Here is a 21,902-nt window from a genome sequence, read left to right as displayed (position 1 = left end):
TTAGATCAAAAACATCTTTATTACAATAAAACTATAAACATTTAAAAAAAATTATATCCTTCAATGAAGCCTTCACATTTTCAGTGCATAAAACAGTAAATGCACTACATAAATTCTCAAAACCATCTCTGCTGATCTGTGGGTCTTTGCATCACCCCAGAAAAACAAAAATGATTTGTCATACTTTTTTTTTTTGCAAAGGCCTTACCTCATTCACCACAATTCATTCTTTGTCATTCTCTCATACACATATCAGCTGAGTAAATAGCCTAAAACACTTGCCAAATCAGTCACTCACACATGTGAGTATTAAACCAGTTTATAAAATGTCAATAAGACTTATTAAACAATCTCAGAGTTATCACATACAGCATTCTTCAGATATACTTACGTAGTTTTAAGTCACATACATATTATCTTATGAAAACGTGTCTACGCTAAACACGAGCAGAGCATCAGAACTTTTATATTTCAACTTCTGTCATAGCAGAGCAATAGTTTGAAGGCACAGATAAATAGACAGACAGACAGATAGATAGATTTAGTTTGTATATTTCATATTTATACATTTAATTGACATATTTAAATTACCTTTTGTGGACCAGGTTGAAAAAACACTTCACACTTGTTTAAATTACAATTCAATAAATTCCTCTTCCTGTCATTCCACTTCAGCTTCCTGAGGTTGGGCCAATTCTTCAACCCTTATGAAAATTAACCATGATTTTACTACAAATAAAACCAAGAAAACATGATTATAGTTAAACTCAAATTAACCATGGTTTTGCTACACTAACCATAGTTTAACCATGGTATTTGTGGTAAAACTGTGGTTATACAAATGGTAATCAATCTGCCAAAAAATATGGTTACTACACTTTTACGATAATAAAAGGTTAGGGGAATTGGGAATTGTGAGATTTCCTCATTCCTAGTTTGAAGATAATCTTGTGGAGCAAGTAAAAAAGTTAAAACATGTTTTAACACCTTTAAAACTAGCTATTTTAAAAATAACACTTCTGGTTTTGTGGCACACACATCTGAAGGTGACTATTAAACCTCTGACTGACTGAAAGTCCTTCATTTTCAGTGACAGCTGGTGATTTGAGTTGAGCAGAGTGTCATGCGGTGACTGCCAATGGGAGTGCAGATTCAGAGTACACATAGAAATGCATACAAGAAACCAGCAGTGCAGAGACTCAGGGCCTCCAGCCATCAAAAGTTTATGCAGTGTGAACACCATCAAGCCACAATGTTGGACACATCCGATGCAGACACTAAAAGAATACGTCTGCTGTCTACTGTTAGAGCCGAAGCTCCAGAGTCCAGAGGTTAAAGTGATACAAGAGTAGATGTTCTTCTTCAAAATCACTTGCAAGAAATGCAGACTTGAGATTTCATTTCAGTTCTTCATAGACACTCCGTTGGACAGCAGAGGTTGATGTAAAACTCAGCAGCACAGCGGTTGAAGCCTCGATGGATGATGCCAGACAGCGAGGGCAGCCAGTGTGACGTGATCTTTGAGCTTCAAAAACAATGAGGAGTCTATTAAATCTTACGAGGAGTTTCTTTTTCTTTGTGCAGTGTTCTTTCATAATTACCCATGTGATCCTGTGCCACAATAAAAAAGTTCTTAGTTCTTGGGGGGGGGGGGGGGGGGGGGGATGGGAGCCAAGACACACAGCGCCTCACCTCCAGTGAAGCCGTGTGGAGAAAATAAACGTGTTTTCAGTGTTATTAGAAGATGCAATTTGTTTTGACAGGTCTCTGGCATATTCTGTGTGGAAATAAATCAAAAGAATGTTTTTGGCTCTTTGCATCCCTGAGGGCAGTTCAAAGTCCTTCACAGTTTAAGGAAAGATGTGTCAGTGTCAGTGATGATTAGCTCCGCCTCCTCCACAGCCATTGGTCACTTTCACATGTCCGTCATTGTTCTCGGTCACATTGGTTTCCCCATCCTCTTCCTCGTCTTCTTCATTGTCACTTCTCTCATCTTTGGTTAACTATCAAGAAAGATGCATACAAGAAAAGGGTGGAGTTAAAAATAAACAATAATCATTTATAGTGAACACAACATCTAAGATTCTTTTATTTCTCATATTCAAAACAAATTTGAGAAAGAAAATTTGACTGGTGTTTACCCATGCAAAACTATGCTAGGGCGTTGTGGGTGGTTGTCAGGGTGTTGCTATGTGGTCTGAGTGTTTTTTTTTTGTTTGTTTTTTACATGCCACAGTTTAATAGGTAACATTTTGCAGTAAAGTCCCATTGGTTAAAGGGTTAGTTCACCCAAAAATGAAAATTCTGTCATTATTTACTCACCCTCATGTCGTTCTACACCCGTAAGACCTTCGATCATCTTCAGAACACAAATTAAGATATTTTGATGAAATCCGATGGCTCAGTGAGGCCTGTATTCACAGATATGGTACTTCCTCACTCAAGATCCATAAAGGTACTAAAAACATATTTAAATCAGTTCATGTGAGTACAGTGGTTCAATATTAATATTACAAAGCGACGAGAAGACTTTTTGTGTGCCAAAAAAACAAAATAATGATTTTTTAACAATATCTATTTCAAAACACTGTTTCATGAAGCTTCGGAGCTTTACGAATCGAGTCAGTGATTCGGAGCGCCAAAGTCACGTGATTTCAGCAGTCTGGCAGTTTGATACGCGATCCGAATCACTGATTCGATTCGTAAAGCTCCGAAGCTTCATGAAGCAGTGTTTTGAAAAAAACATTATTTTGTTTTTCTGGTGCAAAAAAAAGTATTCTCGTCGCTTTATAATATTAAAGTTGAACAACTGTACTCACATGAACTGATTTAAATATGTTTTTAGTACATTAATGGATCTTGAGAGAGGAAGTACCATTGCTGTGAAAGCAGACCTCACTGAGCCATCGGATTTCATCAAAATATCTTAATTTGTGTTCCAAAGATGAACGAAGGTCTTACGGGTGTAGAATGACATGAGGGTGAGTAATAAATTACATTATTTTCATTTTTTGGGTGAACTAACCCTTTAAGGTTAGTTAATGCATTTACTAACAATGAGTAATACATTTGTTACATTATTTACTAAAGGGGACCTATAACTCCCCTTTTACAAGATATAATACAAGTCTTCGGTGTCCCCAGAATATATGTATGTAAATTTTCAGCTCAAAATATTCCACAGATCATTTATTATAGCTTGTCAAATTTGCCCCTATTTGGGTGTGAGCAAAAACACGCCATTTTTGTGTGTGTCCTTTTAAATGCGAATATGCTGCTCCCGGCCCCCTTTAGAAAAAAAGCCGAAGCTTTAACAGCTTGTGCTTCGGTTGCTCAACAACAACAAAGCTGGAGAATCTCACGCACCCAAAATAATGATTGTCAGTAACGGTGTTCATCCTTACATTGATCAAACCGGAGTCAACACTGATGGAGAGACTCAGGAAGAAGTTTTTTAGAATTCAACTGGACGTTTCTGAACGGTTAGTGGATAAATTTATGTAGTTGCTGTGGAGTTGATTCAACTCATTGACTAGCATGTGCCGTCATGTTAATCTTTTGTGCAAATCCAACATTGAATTGACCCTCGTTTGTGAAGCAGTCCAGCGTAAAATGACGGCATGGTAACAACACTCTACTACAACAACTCTTCCTCTTCTCTAAAGCAGCCCAACATGGGCTCACCCCCTTTGTTGCGTGTTCCCGGGGGCAGGGTTTATGTAAACTTTGGGAAGAAGTTTTTAGTAGTCCCTACCAGCCGTTTGTTATAGTCCTTAAACAGCAAATTTTTTACAAGAAAATTTCTCCCTTTGTATTGAACTTTGAGCGTCGTAACTTTGCAGATGTTGTTTATGCTCAAACAGCAACATTACACACTAAATAAAGTGGTAGTTGTGTAGCTGTCAATGGAGGGACGGAAACCCCTCGGATTTCATCAAAAATATCTTAATTTGTGTTCCGAAGATGAACGAAAGTCTTACTGATGTGGAACGACATGAGGGTGAGGGATAATAAATGACAGAATTTTCATTTTTGGGTGAACTAACAATTTAAGAGATCCAACTTTTGATTCTAATACTGTATTAATAAATGTTAAAATGAACTGAGATTGATGAATGCTTTAGAAGTAAAGTGTTACTGTTTACAGGTTTGTTTAAATCACTAACCAAAAGTATGTTGCATATATAAGCAGTAGGTTTATTGGTCCTTAGCTTAGCAAACATTTGAAAATCAAACAATAAGCAAGCTGATCTTTGAACTTCCTGTACTTTACAAAACCAAAATGAAAACCACAACATCTGAAATCAGAAAATACAGCCAATCTTGAAACATTAACCTAACGAGCCATTTGTAGAAACCAGATGCGCAAATACACAATCCATCATCCATAGTAAATGAATCCGAACAGTCTGATGTGCACTAAATCACGACTAATTAGGTCCCTTTGAGCAACAGGCTGCAGGTACACAGAGCAGAGAAGCGATTGAATCTGGCATCCCTCATCCGCTCTGCATTTGCGAGAGATCATGTACGTTGCCAGAGCAATCACTCTCAAATTATGACTCACCTTTTTCAATAGACTGAGCTGGAGTGAAAACAATAGAGCACTAAACACAGGCTGGCAGGGCTTATTTTAATCAGAACACGAGTGTAATGGGAAATAACAGAACAACGGCACAGACCTGGATAACTCAGTCACCGTTGCAAGCTCATGTCATCATTTGTGTTTGGAGTATAATTCATACAGGATGACTTTGCCTGTAACTGTAAATAAATGCACTGCATAGGCCTTTGCTTCACATTAATTAAGGCAGTGTTTCCTACAGGATTTTGTTGTTACAACAGGGCACGGTTGCCACCTTGTGGATAAAGTAATTACTGAAAAAAAAATTAAATGCGCATGTGCGACCTGTGTGTACAAAGTACAAAAATGTACGGCGCGCGTACTCTTCTGATGACGAAATTCGGGTCACGCTGACCCTCGCGTACGTGTAAAACGTGAAGTATACTTTGGGCTTAATTATCAGTTTTGTTTGCAGATTGCGGTTGTCACTCCCATACATTACCAAACTGACAAACTGGAGATGACCACATTTAATAGCAGTGTTAATCTCCATTTCCGCTCACCTAGCACTCAAAAGATTACATGCAGCATAAATATAATTGTGCTCCTGGGCTGTACCAACCCACACTGGTATAACCAGCATTATGGGATTGTTAACTAGACAGGTAAAGCCAGCACTGATGCAATTATAATCACAATAGGAAGTGGGACAAAAAAATAAACTGTCATAACTGAAACGGTACCAGCTCACAAGACAACGTATATATATATATATAGACAAGTTTTCTTTTATACAGCTTTAGTCAGGAACTCTTAAAAAAAAAACAGTCCTTTCACATGCAGGTCAGAGCATCCAGAAATTTATCCAGACTGAATATATGGCACAGTTTTATGACTTGTTAAAAGTCATACGGTCTCGGTTCTGTCTATTGAGATGATTGAGAACTAGCCAGAGGGTGGTAAAGTAATAGTGTTAATGGTATTTGTTAGTGACACATGGCCTACAGGCTTTTGAGTCATTTTGATCTGCTGCAACTGGAACAGTTTTATAAATGGTTTTATAATGTATTCAAGGCTTTTCACGCAACACTTAACCCCAGGCTAATGTCTTTTTAACCCTGGGTAAAGCAAGGTTTCACACTAGTAATTTTGAAAGAGGTTAGCGATGCTTTTAACCATGTGTTATAAAGATCCGTAATTAACTGCAGTGCCAAACGTATTAAGTGCCAAAATGTTATAGGAGTTCTTTAGCAACAGACAACCAATCATAAACTGCCTCAATGCTTGCCTCATTAAATATAATGAGCTTTGTACAATCACAGATGTTTTGTGTTAAACATATCGAAAAGTGATGCATACATTCATCTGCATTTCACTTTCATTTTGTCCTTTTATTTGTACCATGTTTTAAAAGATTTATGTCATAACATTTACACAGACGCACAAGCAAATGTAAAAACAAAACGCATACAGTAGCCTATTTGCCAAATCAATGTTATTAACTGCATAAATTTGAAAAAAATAAATAACCCAGGGTTTACAAATGTACAGTAAGAAATCTCAAAATACGCCTACCCAAAATTAATTACCAAATATTGTATAAGTATACTTTATTACTAAAGTATGAATGATGTGTATGAATGATTATCATGAATTTAAACAAATAAAACATTCCCAAATGTAAATGTAGATCAACTTACACTTCCGAAAAGGAACATCTTCACCATACGCAGAATCAGATAGGCCCAGAATATGTGGAGCATCAACAGGATGACAAGCATGAAGTTAAAAAAGTAATATCCAAAGAATGGAGGGTAATAGTCGGGCGGGTAAACCCATGTGCAGTGAATGATCCTGGAATAAAGATACATGAGACAACATAAAAATGAGATTTTTACAGCCTTTCATAATATCGGTAGGAATAAACAAATAATGCACATACTGTTTGTTATATAACCTACACCTGAAACTCTTTATCAGAGCTTAAAGATGGAAATAGTCACACACAAAATTCTCACCAAAATGGAAATATTATGAGCCGCGTGACTATGAAGATAGCAGCAAATACCACAAAGATGCCATTGCACGTTCTTTCCCATTTGGCATAGTTGAAGATCTTGGCAGACTGCAGAGAAATAACACAAAAACAGACAGATGCAGTTTCAGCTGTATAACATTAACCGTATGAAACCAATAAGAAAGAATCAGTCATTCAATTTGCACTGTTTAAAAGTCACCATGAAATCAAAATCTTGTTCAAAATCCTGGAATATTGCAGTGTTTATTATAAATGATTTATCCGTGCACATTATTATTATTTTATTTTTTTAATTCACGTGCATTTATAATCTTTAATCAAAATAACTTCCCCTCCCTCTTGTAGTGACATCTCTTCTTTTTTCTGATGATGTGTTTACTGGTACGAGGGCGGGGCAACCTGTCACTCACATGAGATCCACCAATAGCAAACCACAACCACCCAATCAATTCCCCATGGACAAAATCAAGTCCCACCCTACATTTTTCTTGTTCCAGAAGCTGTTTCATTCGGATATACGTCACACAGAAGAAAAGCCCATCGCAACTTCCATTTCATGGCGACTTTAATACTGACTCTAAACTATTGTGACATTAATAAAAGGGTTAGTTCACCCAAAATTGAAATTTCTGTCCTTAATTACTCACCATCATGTCGTTCCACACCCGTAAGACCTTCGTTCATCTTCGGAACACAAATTAAGATATTTTTGATGAAATAGGGTTTTTTATCTCCCATAGAAAGCAACGAAATTACCACCTTCAAGGTCCAGAAAAAAAGTAAAAACATTGTTGAAAGAGTCAACGTGACTACAGTGGTTCAACCTTAATGTTATGAAGCAACGAGAATACTTTTTGAGCGCAAAAACAAAACAAAAATAACCACTATATTCAACAATTTTTCCTCTTCCCTGTCAGTCTCCTACGCAGTTGACACAGTGATGAGCTTCCATGTTTATGTCCGAATACCGGCTCAGTATTGGCCGACGCTGTTCACGTGAGCAGCACAATGCTGTGATGCTGTCGCAGGGGCCAGCCAATAATGAGCCAGCGTTCGGACGTAAACACGGAAGTACTGCAATGTGTCTTCAACTTAAACAGCTTAGGAGAATGACAGGGTAGAGAGGAAATTTGTTGAATAAAGTCGTTATTTTTGTTTTAGTTTTCTCGTCGCTTCATTACATAAAGGTTGAACCACTGTATTCACATTGACTATTTTAATGATGTCTTTACTATTTCTCTGGACCTTGAACGTGGTCATTTTGTTGCTTTCTCTTGAGGATAAAAAAAACCTCTCAGATTTCATCAAAAATATCTTAATTTGTGTTCAGAAGATGAACGAAGGTCTTACGGGTGTGGAACGACATGAGGGTGAGTAATAAATGACATTATTTTCATTTTTGGGTGAACTAACCCTTTAATAAACATTCTTAAAGACACCATTAAATAGGTAAAACCCTAATAAAAAGGTAAAGTGGTAAAAGCCTAAAAAAAAGAATAATCAAAAAAAAAAAAAATCATATTTATCATATTATTAACCTCCAAAAGAATGTCTGAAGAATCGTGAATGAGCATGACCAGGGTCCCGACCCGGATGTAGTTTCCACACCAGGAGAAAGCCAAGAGTGTCAGTGTGGCCCAATGATGGATGATCTGTTCTTTAAAGTCCTGAAATAAAGATTTACCAAAAAATGTTCACAATCATTCTCTGTGAAAGAAGTAGATGTGCGGTTAGATGAGATCTGAATCTGAAATAAAAACAACAACAAATCAATCTAGTTTTAAATGATAGATTACAATAGCTTTCATTGTGCATCTTTATTTATTTTTTTAAATAATAATCAGATGTTTATTCTAGGTCATGTGATAAAAGGTTAGGCTCAAACAAAACATAGTTTGAAGTTTAATTTGAAAGATTTTAAGTAGTTAAAATCCTGAGGGTATAATTATGCAGAATAAGATCAACATGATACTGACCTTTCGTTTGACATCGAATGTTATTCTGAGCACTAGCGACAAATAGAAGCTCATCTCCACAATATAATACCAATACTGCGACTCTAGCATGGACTGCAGAAGCAAAAACACAACAATAAGCTCTCAGAGAAATGCACAATAACAAGGTATGACCACCGTTACATTTTTATGATGGAAAATGTAAAAGAGTCTGATTGATCCGAGATACAACTCAATGTGAATTTTGTGTAATTCATTGTGCTTTGATGCAGCGGGAGTTTGAAGAGGGTACTTTTTTTTTAGTGATTATTCTAGGAAACTCAATGTTTTGAGTGCCAATCTGGATGATATCACTGTTCTTTTGATTACAACCTGGAACTAACGAATGAACGGTTCCAAAAAAAACTCTTCAGCTGAGCCAACAAAAACCATCTTTCTTCTAAATATGGCCATGTTTGATTTGGAACAAGCGTGAGCATTATTATCTGCCTTATTTATTAGCCATGTCGTAAATTTGAGCATTGCGTGAACACTTTATCGGGGCCGGGTCAAAGTGAGCAAATTCTCACCTGCTCTTATTAGTGCAGGTAATATGAACAATAAAATATCCCTTGGAACAAATACAAGCAAATTAAAGATCTGAAGTCTGGAGCTTACCTGTTTGGGATAACCATTCCATACCTCCCGCAAATTATAAAACCAGGGTTTCTGTGATAAATAGAGGAATCAATTAAAATACTGATCAGCTGACAGCAAAATCTATGACAACAGGGACTCTAAACAAAGTTTAAACTCTAAACATTATTTTCTGACATGAAAAATTAGCTTTTTATTTATGTATTTATGACAGTTTCTATAGAGCTGCAATGTGACTGTGTTCTAAAGTGTGCATTTTAAGGCATCGATGGGATGATCCCAACACAAAGACTACTCCCAAAGGCAATCCCATAATGCAGTGGTTCTCAACCAGGGGGCTAAGAGGGCCTCAAGATGACTTAAAATGATTTAAATAAGACAAAACCAATTTTAAAAGGACTAAAACAACTAAATATCAAGAACAACAACTGTTTTTTTTTCTTCTTTTTTTCAATTTGAAGAACCAAGGTTCCTATAGACCTTATTTACCAGAGAAACAAGCGCGCCACCATCTTTAGAATACTGTCTTTGAACTTCCGTTTTTGCGGTAGCATATTTCTATGGCATCGCTGTTGAAGAATAATTAGCTGGTGAAGTGGATTTACCTGTTGTAGAGTTAATGAAAGTTATCATAATTAGTTCCCTGTCTACTGACAAATGTCAGTAGACCGGGAAGATTTTAAGATGAGCAGTTCTTTCATAAATACATAAGATCGCTGTGGAAATACAAGCCGGAAGTCAAAAGACAACGAGCGCAGCGCTGAAAAGGGGTGGGGCTACATAAGGTCTATACTATAGTGTTGAAATTGGAAACCTGGATATGTGAAGATGCCTGATTTTAAAAGTGCAATTCTAGACCTGGAAAAGTCAATAAATTAAAACGCCATGAGCATTTTTATCTATATGCAATTTTCTAGTTTTTCCAAGAAATGGCAAAATATTTTGCCAGGTAGAAAGTGAGTAAAAACATTTTTTTAAATCCTTGTCCTCACCCCCTAAATCGCAAAAAGAGTGGGATCCCTTAAGAATTCAGCATCCATTCAGCTCTGGAAGCATAAATTTTAGTTTTAGTTACTTTTTAAATTTACAGAAACCATGAGCGTCCTTAATTTTGAAAACAAATTTTGTTGTGGATAATGGGGGGCTTGGAGTCAAAATGGTTGAGAATGAATCACTGCCATAATGCATTGCAATATTTCAATCTGAATGCAAGTATACGTATAAATCATGCAGTAACAAAAGGAAGAATCAATATAAATAGTTCAATTTAATTAAGAATAAACTAGTTTACCCAATGTTTGTCTGAACTATGTATCGTGTCATTAACTTAGCAACATGATAACACCAAATTCTATTAAAATCAATCGTTAGTGGCGTCCTCCTGGGCGCTGTGTATGCATTTGTATGACGCTGCCTATGTAGTGTGTTTCAAATCGATCTGTATTTCCCACAGTGCTCATCTGTCAGAAGCTTCACTCACATTAGAGCTCTCAGTCCCTGAGGGCATCATAGAGCTGATCACAGAACAGTTTCAATGGTCCTAATCATGTCAATCATCAGTACAGGAAAACAGGCAAAATTTTCACATATTTCTTACTTCAGATATGCAGAAGGAAATACGTTAACAGGTTCATTTTACAAGGAAAACTGTGAGAAGAGGGAGAGGATAAACTTACATCATACAGGGCTATGATTCCACCAATGAACGCCCCCAGATAAAACACCATCCGCCAACTATAGAGACAACCCAACAGAGAGGAATGCTCATGTGATCAGGGATTACATTCAGATCAAAACAACTAATCAACACTAGTCTGGACAGTGGAAGCACACAGCAACAAGTCAGCAACCACTTGGGTTTCGGGCCTTGTTTAGACTTAATGACCACTGCAGTGCATTGTGGGTATTACATATGGAACAGTGTTTAATAGGTGACACTTTACAATAAGGGTTTGTTTGTTAATATTATTTAACTAGTTAACAAACTAAGAATTAACAATACTTCTGCAGCATTTATTATCTTAATGTTAATCTCAACATTTAATATACATTTTTTTCAGATCAAAAGATGTCTGTTCTCTGTCTCATTGTTAATTTGAGTTAATGGATTAACTAACGCTAACAAATGAGACCTTATTGTAAAGTGTTATTGTTTTATAAAATAAAAACAGTAAAGAAACAATTGTATAAAAATAAATTAGGCAAAAAAATTTTTATCTATTTGGATTATTGTAGCTTTCTCAGACTCGTTGAGTTTTTGTTGATTTCTTAATGAAAATAAATGATAAAATAAATAAAAAAATATATATTATAAAATAAAATAATTTTACTTTTGAATCCTACTTCCTATGCCATTTGTGCAACTATTTCTTATTTTAATTCAGGGTTCATATATTTTTGAGAAGCCCAATTTTGAAAGTGTGATTTCTAGCAGGGCTCCGAATGGATTCGAAAACCGGAAACAAACGAATTTTTAACAGGAACATAAACAAAAACGGAAACGAAATCAAGATGAATCATTCTTGAACAGAAGCGCTTATTTGAAAATACCATTAACCGGTTAATAACGTTGTTTTAATGTTCTGTGTAATATTTTAATTTGCCAGTCAACCAATCATGAATTCAAATAGGCTAGTACTATGCAAATGTGAACTTGATGCGTCCAAACCAACGTGAGTGAATTTTTTTTTCTTTCTTTTTTTTTCTTAACGTGAGTGAAATGCCCGCGCTCAGTCAGGAAAGTCGCTGGCATTAGCTTTTGGATCTCAGGAGTTTTTCCGAGGATATGTCACCAACACCAACCATTAAAGTACTGTGAAAATTAATGGCAGTTAATATCCAGTAATTAATATCCAGTGTGGTGTGTTTTGAAACCAGCGAAAATTGCAGGTTAGTGTAGAACCGCTACTATGCAAGATTTTTTTTTTTTTTTTTTTATAGGCCTAGTTAAACACCTTGCTGTCAAAGTTAGTATTGTGGCTTTATGTATGGCGAGATACTTGCGTGTCATTATATTATTAACATTTTACCAAAATCAAGCTCAAACGGAGTTACTAGGTGTTTCACCAGCGAATGTCAGGGATTTGTGTTTTGTCAGTCATTAACGGCCGCATCTGAGGCAGTTTAGCATTACGTTTCCATCAATTTACAGGTTACAACGTTTACTGTAGCTATATGTGGGCGCTCAGTTTTTCCTGTCGTTTAATACATTTGGCCAAAATCTTGTAATAAGAGATTAAGTGCTATTGACAGGCTGTATATGAGGGCAAATACCAGACTGACAACCCTGTCGGCTCTTCAAATATAGCTTTTACAAACATCGTGTTTCAATAAAGTAAACGCTGTACTCATTTAAAGAACCAGTTTTTTTTTTTAGAGCTAACGTTTACCGACAGTTTGAGGATCCACGAGGTTCAGTCACAAGACACACACAGCGGTGAGTATTGAATGCACACACACCAGGAGCAGTAAGGCCCAGAAAGGTAGTATAGACCTTATTTACCAGAGAAAAAAGCGCGCCGCCATCTTTAGAATATTGTCTTTAAACTTCCGTTTTTGCGGTAGCCCTGTATATTTCTATGGTATCGCTGGTGAAGTGGATTTACCTGTGGTACAGTTAATGAAAGTTATCATGAGCATTGTTATGTTTAAAACAAATGTCAGTAGACCGGGAAGATTTTAAAATGAGCAGTTCTTTCATTAATACATAAGATCGCTGTGGAAATACAAGCCGGAAGTCAAAAGACAACGAGCGCAGCGCTGAAAAAGGGCGGGGCTACATAAGGTCTACAGACATCGTTAAATTAGTCCATGTGACTACAGTGGTTCAACCTTAAATTTTATGAAGCGATGAGAATACTTTTTGTGCTCAAAAAACAAACAAAAATAACTACTTTATACAACAACTTCTTCTCTTTCCTGTCAGTCTCCTACATGTTCCCGTAGTACACACAGTGCAGCGCTTTTGTGTTCTACATCAGAACGCCGGCTCAGTATTGGCCGGCGCTGGTCACGTGAGCAGCACAATGCATGCGTGTGAAGCTGACGCAGGAGCTGGCCAATAACGAGGCCTTGAAAGTGGCAATAACGTTGCAGTCTATCGGAGGCCAGAAAACTCTCAGATTTCATCAAAAATATCTTAATTTGTGTTCCGAAGATGAACGAAGGTTTTAAAGGTTTGGAACGGGTTTTGGCACTAACATTTAGCATTAGACTTTTTTTATTAAAGGGAGGGGAGGAAATGCTATTTCATGCATTACATGGCTAAACATGGCCAAAGTTTCAAAACACGAGTTGGTTGTATGACGGAGTATTTCTATGCCTGGTTATGGACCAGGGTTTCAGAGAGTTTTTTTTTTTGAGTATGGCCCTTTATCACGTAATAAAGGGCGGAATTCCTTGTATAGGCCCTGATAAGCGTGCACACACACATCACCCAGAGCAAGAGCACGCCCATAAATGCGCTTCATTTGGGTTACGGAAGCCGAGACATTTTTCAACAATGTCACCAAAGGAGTGTGTTTTTGGTTGTGAGGGAAAGATGACCTTTTTTCAGTTTCCCAAAGAACCCAGCGTTAAGGGAACAGTGGATGAAGTTTGTTTTTCTGGGACAGCAACGGAGTTGTGCATGTGTGTTTGTTTGTTCCCGGAATTTCGGTGATGAATGCTTTGTAAACAAGTCCCAGTTCGGCGCTGGATTTGCAGATTGCGCGGGTGGTGAGTAAAACTGCATCAAATGTCTGTGTTTTGTTGGCAATCGGCGCTCAAGTGCATAAAATGTAACCAACACAAACGTTTTTGTTCCCTTTTTATTTATAATGATGTCGCAGCTTGCAGACGATCTCTACGCAAAAGCTGTGTGCACTCTGCCCACGGCAGGCACGCCTCCAGGAGCTCAGCTTTTTTCGGAAAGACTCGGTACAGCGTATCGATCTTTTATAAATATGATAAAACTAAAGACTTTTGGGAGATATGAAGGATGCAATACTACTCTTCAGGTACTCAAGATTATCATGAGATTGGTAGAAACTGTGTGTGATACCCTTGCATTCAAGGTTTACATTTTATGTTATGCATACATTCCCTGAAAACCAAACCCATGTCCTTGCCATTTCTAGAGCCATGTTTGAAGACTGCTAGAACACTAGTTTATCTTCATTATATGATACAATATACAAATTATACAAATATGACAACAGAATGCAGCATTTGAACAATTACAATCAAGTATTCCAGACAGCTATGTGGTAAGTCATATTAGTTTATGTGTATTTCATACCTGGCCTCTCTGAACTTTTTTAGAACACTAGGACGGTCCTGGTTTCGTCTCCTCCTGAACCAGCGCTCCACTTGTCTACTTGACCAGCTGCATTTTTTACACAGGCCATCAATATCTGCCTGATAAGAGATGGAAGAGATCAGAAGGGTAAGTGTGTTGTTCATATGGTGTGTTGTTAATTCATTAAACACTGCAACCATCTTCTGCAGAAAAGTGGCATTTTTATTATCAAAAGTGGTGCAATAATTATGGCTTTATTTTGCCAAATGTTACTACAACAAAAACAAAAAAACTACACAGGTTTGCCAGATTTACATAAACATTTGAAAAAAAATTCTTATCAAACACATCCAGTCAGACTATTACATGAAGGCATTGCATCAATTTCTGAAGGAGCCAAAACTGCTTCATTAGTCAAGCTCAAGTACTTGATCTGGGTTGATAATTTAATCTAATAATTAATTTGTTTGATATATATTTTTTTAATAATTCAACAATTAAATCTAAATCTTAAATATAGTAAAATGTAATATTTATAGGTGGTGGGTAAAACAAATTTTTAAAAAAAGAAGGAAAAACACCCTAATATAAATCATGTGATCTGGATGGAACTAAGTTAAATTCATGTTTCCAAAAAAGCTTTAGAGAATCTTGCCTTAAATGATGTCTTAAACAGTGAAGATCCACCGTGATCAAGCCATAGGCCACTTTAAACCTGATGAGGATCTGAAGTTCAGAATGATATGTTGTTAAGTGAGAGAAGACGTTACCTGTCCTGGGTGTTTTGACTTTGTAATGAAATAATGTTCAAGAACAGCATTGCGCTCCACTTTGTATCTGGTCTTCTCTGAAACGCCAAGCGAAGCTGCAAGCGGTGTCGCTATTAACCTAATCAGACAGACATTAGTAGAATTAAACCATTGATATTTTTATCAAGTATATGCTGCCATTATGTTCCAAACATGAATAATCAATAATCAAACATAGCTGTTTTAGGTCTTTTTCATAGTGAAATGTTTTGTTAAATATTTAGTTAAGATTTAGTGTAGGTAATAGTGTATACATCTTTGTGGGTGCGTCTCAATCAGCTCCCTAGTTCAGTAATCAGGTCACTGATTAGGGAGTCAGCCATTTTAAGGGCTGTCTCAATCACAGAATCCTTCCAGTGCACTGAAACATTCGCTCCCTAAAAAGTCCCACAATGCAACCAGGGAGCATCGATGCTCACTATATTTCCTTCCCGAAAATTCTGAAGTGCAAAACATAAATCACGTGAGCCAACTCACTACACTTAATGACATGCGATAGATTTTTTTTTTAAAAAACAAACAAACCATTATTTAATTATATTTCAGCATAAACATACATTGTTAGGAATGGGTAATGAACTTAATTTAGCTAACATTTATAGTGTTGCAGGGATATGTAACAATCAAAGTATTTATCATAATATACTTTTAAATAACAAACAATTAATGTCAGAAAGATATCTGTGCTGCTGTTGTTTATAAATACAGATATGTTCAGATATACATCAACAACATTGCCATATCGCTGGGAAGGGAGCTACGGAGCTGACTGAGACGCCTCACCCTGTATTTTGTATTTAGATTAGCCAAAAACCATCATTATATATTATATAGAAATGTCAATATAGTTGCCTATTTTTTGTCAGCTTATAGTGTAGCTCCCTACTTCAAATGGGTAGCTTTAGTTTAAAAATGAGCTTTTTAGCTTGAAAAGTTGATCATATCATATCTGTTGCAAAAGTGGATCATTTACAAATTCTCACGCTGTCCGTTGAAATATACACCCTGGGGTGATCGCTCAAATTTCCATTTAAATTTCTATTTCCTGCAACATAATCATAGAAATTCCACAACCAGCTCACCTTTCAAACAAGTATCTGACTAGCAGGAAGACTAAAGCATACGGCACAGTGACGTAGAGGTGGGAAACTCTGGCATAGACGAGCCCTTCCTCGTCTTTGAGATCGGCCCACGTGAGGTTCCCCGGCAGCCATAGCCGGTCCCACCACAACCACTCACCAATCATACCAATCATGACCACGATCTGTTGAACACAGCAGATGACAAGCACAGTTAGAGAAGACTGCACGTATCACATTATAAATAAAGTGTTTTCAGCCAACACTCTGAATACTGAATTCATTCATGGAGAAAGTGAGAGTGTATTTAACATGAAATCAAAATTGACACTATTTACACTCTTAATACATACAGTGCCTATAGAAAATCATCATACCCCTTTGAAATAGTTAATACATATGTGTCGTACAGACTAATAATCAAAAAAAAAAAAAAAAAAAAACTACCAGCTTTATTTATAAATTTTGCCCTACAACAAAAAAAGGAAAGAAATAGGCAACAGTTCTGAAAATGAATAATAACAAAACCCTGAAAAACTAAGATAACAGGGTTTAGAAAACTACTCTGTACTTCGTAGAGACACCTTTTGCTTTAATTACAGCCATTAATCTTTTTGGATATGTCTGTACTAGCTTTGCACACCTAGTTTGGGGAATATTTGCCCATTCTTCCTTGCAGAATTGCTCAAGTTCAGTCAAATTCTGTGATGTGCAGCAATGGACTGCTCTCTTCAAGTCCATCCACAGATTTTTTTTCATTGGATTTAATTCAGGGCTCTGACTTGGCCACTTAAGGACATTCACCTTCCTATCCTTAAGCCATTGCGTTGTTCTTTTGGCGGTATATTTAGGATCATTGTCGTGTTGGAAGGTGAATGACCTGCCCATCTTCAGCTGTCTAGCAGAGGGACGCAGGTTTTCCTCAAGAATTTGGATGTACTTGGCAGCATCCATTTTCGCTTCAATCCTGACCAATCACCCATTCCCTGCTGAAGAGAAACACCCCCACAACATAACGCTGCCACCACCATGTTTCACAGTAGGTATGGTGTGTTTTGGGTGGTGTGCTGTGTTTTCTTTTCGCCAAACATAGAGTTCAGTCCAAAGAGGCCAATTTTGGTCACATCAGACCATAGCACCTTTTGCCAGATGGCATCAGAGGCTTCCAGGTGTGTTTTTGCATAGTGCAAGTGCATTTTTTTCAGGAAAGGCTTCTTTCTTGCCACCCTGCCATACAGGCCAGCTTTGTGTAAAGCTTGTGAGGTAGTTGTCACATGCACAGATCGACCAGTCCCAGCCATAAAGACTTCTAAGTCCTTCAAAGTTGCATTTGGCCTCTTGGTAGCTTCTCTGATCAATGTCCTCCTGGCTCGGACATCCAGTTTGGATGGACGGACGGATGGCCTAAACTAGGCAATGTGTTGGTGGTGCCATACGCTTTCCATTTCTTAATGATGCTCTGAACAGTACTCAGAGGGAGAGCTAAAGCCTTCGATATGTTTTTGTAGCCTTCTCCTAACTTGTGCCTTTCTACAACTTTATCCCAGAGGCCTTTTGAAAGCACTTTCCCAACCATGGTGAATTCTTTGCAGTACCATTCACTACTAACAGTGGAATCTTCAAGAAACAGCTGGTTTTATTCTGAAGTAATCAAAACCACTACGCTTTACCAAACCAGGTAATTAATTTTTAATAATCCTTCAGAATGTTTTAAAATGTTATTTTCACTTTGATGGTTATAATGTGTACATACAGCTCAAAACAGCTAGACTTAATTTATTTTATTTTCCAGGGTGTAATGTGACAAAAGGTAAAGATTTTCACAGGGTATGATGACTTTCTATAGGCACTGTATTCCTGGAATTAATGTTCATGATACATCAGTGCATCAAGTTTCATAATAATAAATAAATAAATAAAACATTATTATTATTATTGATACCTACATATCAGTACATAATTTAATAAACATTTCATTGTAGCATACATTCATACAGCATAAAAGTAAAAGACTTTAGAACCTTACAAAAAAAGATGTTTCTATTATTTTTTTAAAGAGAGATGTGAAAGAAGATTTGGGAAATGAAATAGGAGATATTTGGAAATTGGAGGTTAAAATTTTGATTAAGGACAAAAACTCCAAACTTGTGTGCTGAATATATAATTTAAATCAAGAAATAAATGAGTAATTTTAGAGTTAGATATAGCCTTTAAAGACACATAAGCAGTCATGATGAAATCAGGCTTGTTCAGTGCTGTGGATTTATGCCATAAACCAAAACAGATCCTTGTTATTTTCATTATTATTTTACAGTACTCTCCTGCATCCATCTACACCTACAACAAATGTGCTGAAAGCAGAATCTTGATAATATCACACAATAAAAGGTCAATTATCAAATTATGCAGAGACTTTCATGAAAGTATGTGTTAAAATGGTTGAGATTCTGTAGCTCTTGTTATAGGCTATAACTGTGCAGATTCTGACAATCCAGTTTTTGAGCCCTAACAAAGAACTTGTCCAATTTGTTTACTGTAAAACAGCTCTGCTGCTACTGAAAACAGTGTTTAATAGGGTCGATGCTGACTCAAGGCAAAACCACACACTTATGTACCTACACACACCTGAGAAGCCACCTGATCTGGGAATACAAGTAGAGCTGGTGTGAACCTACATGTTATTGTGTTGATTTAAAGTTCAGATGCATTTAGTGAATTACACCATGCGTAACCACACCTCACACCCAAGTTAATACCGTCTAAGTATTAGTTGTGATAATCAAACACACCGAAGCTGTGCTAGAAGGAAATATTAATGAGGCTCTCACAAGTGAAAGTATGTCACAGACACTGAACTATAACGTAATCCTGGGTTATTTTAGTTCAAGTTTCACACTGTCCAGACTGGGTTAGTAATTAATCCTGGGTATCAGGTTTTGAGATTAAACTGTACTGTAAATCCTGGGTTAACATTGATTGGCTTGGCCAAATTTTTAAATACAGCATCACAAAGGTGATTTGAAAGTGTGGTGAAACATATAAAGCAGGTTATACCATATTATATATATATAATACATACATACACATATATATACACACACTCACACACGCCTCATTAGTGGCTGTTCCAATGGGCCGATAAATGTAAGCCGTCCGCCATATTGGAACGGTCAAAACACCGGTCCGTGAACATTCGAGAGAAAGTTGACTGTGTATGAATATCTATATCTGCAATAGACTTCAGCACAATACAACAAGATGAAGGCATCAGCTAACAAGACATTAAAAAGTTACCATAGCATAAAAACCTGTAATATTATGATAGTACATATAAAAACACCTCTGAAAGGTTATCCCATTTCTTTGGGAACTTAAATCTCAACAGATTCACAACCTGAAGCTACGCAATGTTGTGGCATCATTGATTCTTACTGTGAGTGACGACACGTTGACTGTTCCAAGATGGCGGACACACCGACGTGTTATTGGCAAAAATATTTTTAGATAAAAAAACTGTGAATAAAACTTTAGTTTATCCATTTTGGACTTGGAAATAAATGTCGATTTATCAGCAAGGGCAATTAATTGGCTGACGTTTGGAAATTATCAGACAACAGATGTAGCATTTAAAATGTTTGATTACAAAGATAGTATACATATATACTACTGTTCAAAAGTTTGGAGTCAGTAAGATTTATTGATTTATTTTTTAAAGAAATTAATACTTTATTCAGCATGCACACATTAAACTGCTCAAAATTGACAGTAAAGAAATGTATAATGTTACAAAAGAACTCAAATTCGAATAAATGCTGTTTACATAAAAAAAGCTTACCAACCCAAACTATTAAACTCATAACTAATGGCTGACCTTTGCAGTCTGATGATATTTTAATATATCTGCTCATTCCTTTAACCATAATATAATTGTTCCTTTATTTTATTTTGGCTTTGATCAGGCAATCAATGGCAGTCTTTCTCCCTGACTGTACTATGACCAAAGAGAATGACCAGAACACCATGTCAACTGAACATAAAGGGCTCAGAGTCTGTTTGAACAAGATGCTGAGTAAACAAAGCTGTCTCCACATGTACAGATAACACAGGATTATTATTATCATCAGTCCCTTCAACCCCATTACTGTGAAACACAACTCTAATGATACACTATCACAAAGCTACTATCTTCTTTGTTAACCATTTCTGATAGGAAGAAACTAGGATAGATTAACTGAATAATTCAAACTCAACTTAAGCTCATAAAAAATATCAAACTTTAGCATTATAACCCAGCTTAAAATGCGGTTGTCATTTGTAAAACACATTTTAACACTCTTAAAATTCAAAGAGACCATGATGGTGTTTTGCAATTGCTAAAGTTGAAGTGTCAAAGATTTATATCCTCTACTTTGACCAGTTATTTATTTCTTTCATAAGGGGCGTCTTTTCACAGCATCTCGATTAAATCTGGTCAAGAATTTTCTAATCACATTTTGATTAGTGCCAAGCCAACCACAAGAGATTTCGGGAGAAAGCAAGAAGAAAGAATTTAATGCGAGCAGATGAAACCAACAGACCAAAGCAAAGAGACATTAATCTACTAATGGATTATACGAAACAAACCCGAAGCTTCTCAAAATGCCTAAATACAAATAGAAACAACAGAAAACCTGGGTTTAACACTTACTTCCAGTCTTAAAACCCAAAAAGCTCTTAAACAGGCAGGTTTCCACAAGCTCTACTTTTCATTTGAGACACTTTCCAAACATCTTCCATAAAAGTCCTCTTATTTTCTACATTTTTCTTGTTTAAAACTCAAGATTGTTCTGGCCATGTCACAACCAGTGGCACTGCATTAACGCAAGGTCAAGAAAACCCACACGCTTACCTCTGCTTCCTGTCAGCAGTTCAGTGCAGCGTTCAGGTAAACGTCTAATCTCACGCCGCTCGCTCTGCGTTCCACTGCTGACGGTGGGAAAGTGTGTAACATGACAGCACCGCTGCTCTCGAGACCCACTGGAATACTCTTTGTTTGAAGTTCTTTGCGGTCACACCCCTGCCTTAGTAGCAATTGACTTGTTTCTTCCCCTCCCTACTTACTTCCTCCTTACCTTCTGTAGGTTAACAGGCATTCTGTAGGTTCGCTCATGCACACACGCACACACAAAAACTGCGCCCTAAGGACTCGCCTCATTTGCATTGTGCAACTGATAAAGCTGCAAGGTGAGGGAGAGATAGTGTGTGAACATATACGCAACCAGATAAGACAAAAGGACTTACAGACAGTCAGTGACTCAGTGACATGGGGTGTGTTTCGGCAGAACACGTTGCCTGTACTTGCACCCATTCACTACCTGGAATTAATTCAGTTATTTATAGCAGTGGATCTCAACTTGTTTTACTTCAGGACACAATCTTTACATTGGACATCAAGTGGTGACCAAACACAGTGTTAGAATCTGTGCATAAAAAGTAAACAAAAAAAATTATGTTGGCTCTATGCAGTTCATGATTAACATTATGATTACTATGATAACACAGAA

The 21,902-nt window shown here is 36.8% G+C and overlaps 1 protein-coding gene across 2 annotated transcripts; it reads right to left on the bottom strand.

Moving 5' to 3' along the window:
* Window positions 1–21,562, bottom strand: cers3a (ceramide synthase 3a). 2 transcript variants are annotated; one of them, XM_051901576.1, is made up of 11 exons: window positions 21,248–21,562; window positions 16,363–16,544; window positions 15,242–15,359; window positions 14,472–14,590; window positions 10,870–10,927; window positions 9,215–9,265; window positions 8,579–8,671; window positions 8,141–8,269; window positions 6,583–6,689; window positions 6,265–6,418; window positions 1–2,003 (listed from the first exon to the last, which is right to left on the bottom strand). In XM_051901576.1, the coding sequence occupies exons 2-11, from the start codon at window positions 16,533–16,535 to the stop codon at window positions 1,872–1,874; spliced, it is 1,134 nt and encodes a 377-aa protein (XP_051757536.1). In that variant the 5' UTR covers window positions 16,536–16,544; window positions 21,248–21,562; the 3' UTR covers window positions 1–1,871. The 2 variants fall into 2 exon arrangements, with proteins under 2 accessions (XP_051757536.1, XP_051757537.1); XM_051901577.1 differs by lacking the exon at window positions 21,248–21,562 and adding an exon at window positions 21,047–21,178.
* Between the last annotated feature and the right edge of the window lie 340 nt (window positions 21,563–21,902).

This window comes from Ctenopharyngodon idella, chromosome 7 (assembly GCF_019924925.1).
Source record: "Ctenopharyngodon idella isolate HZGC_01 chromosome 7, HZGC01, whole genome shotgun sequence".
NCBI classification, from domain to species: Eukaryota; Metazoa; Chordata; class Actinopteri; order Cypriniformes; family Xenocyprididae; genus Ctenopharyngodon; species Ctenopharyngodon idella.
This window is presented reverse-complemented; position numbering and strand designations above follow the sequence as displayed.

Excerpts from the sequence above, each read along its gene's own strand:
- cers3a (XM_051901576.1), bottom strand. The coding sequence starts at position 16,535 with ATGATTGGTATGATTGGTGAGTGGTTGTGGTGGGACCGGCTATGGCTG. Across the intron at positions 10,928-14,471 it reads AAAAAGTTCAGAGAGGCCAG|TTGGCGGATGGTGTTTTATC; the intron begins GTATGAAATACA and ends TTGTCTCTATAG. Across the intron at positions 8,270-8,578 it reads CATTCGATGTCAAACGAAAG|GACTTTAAAGAACAGATCAT; the intron begins GTCAGTATCATG and ends TCTTTATTTCAG.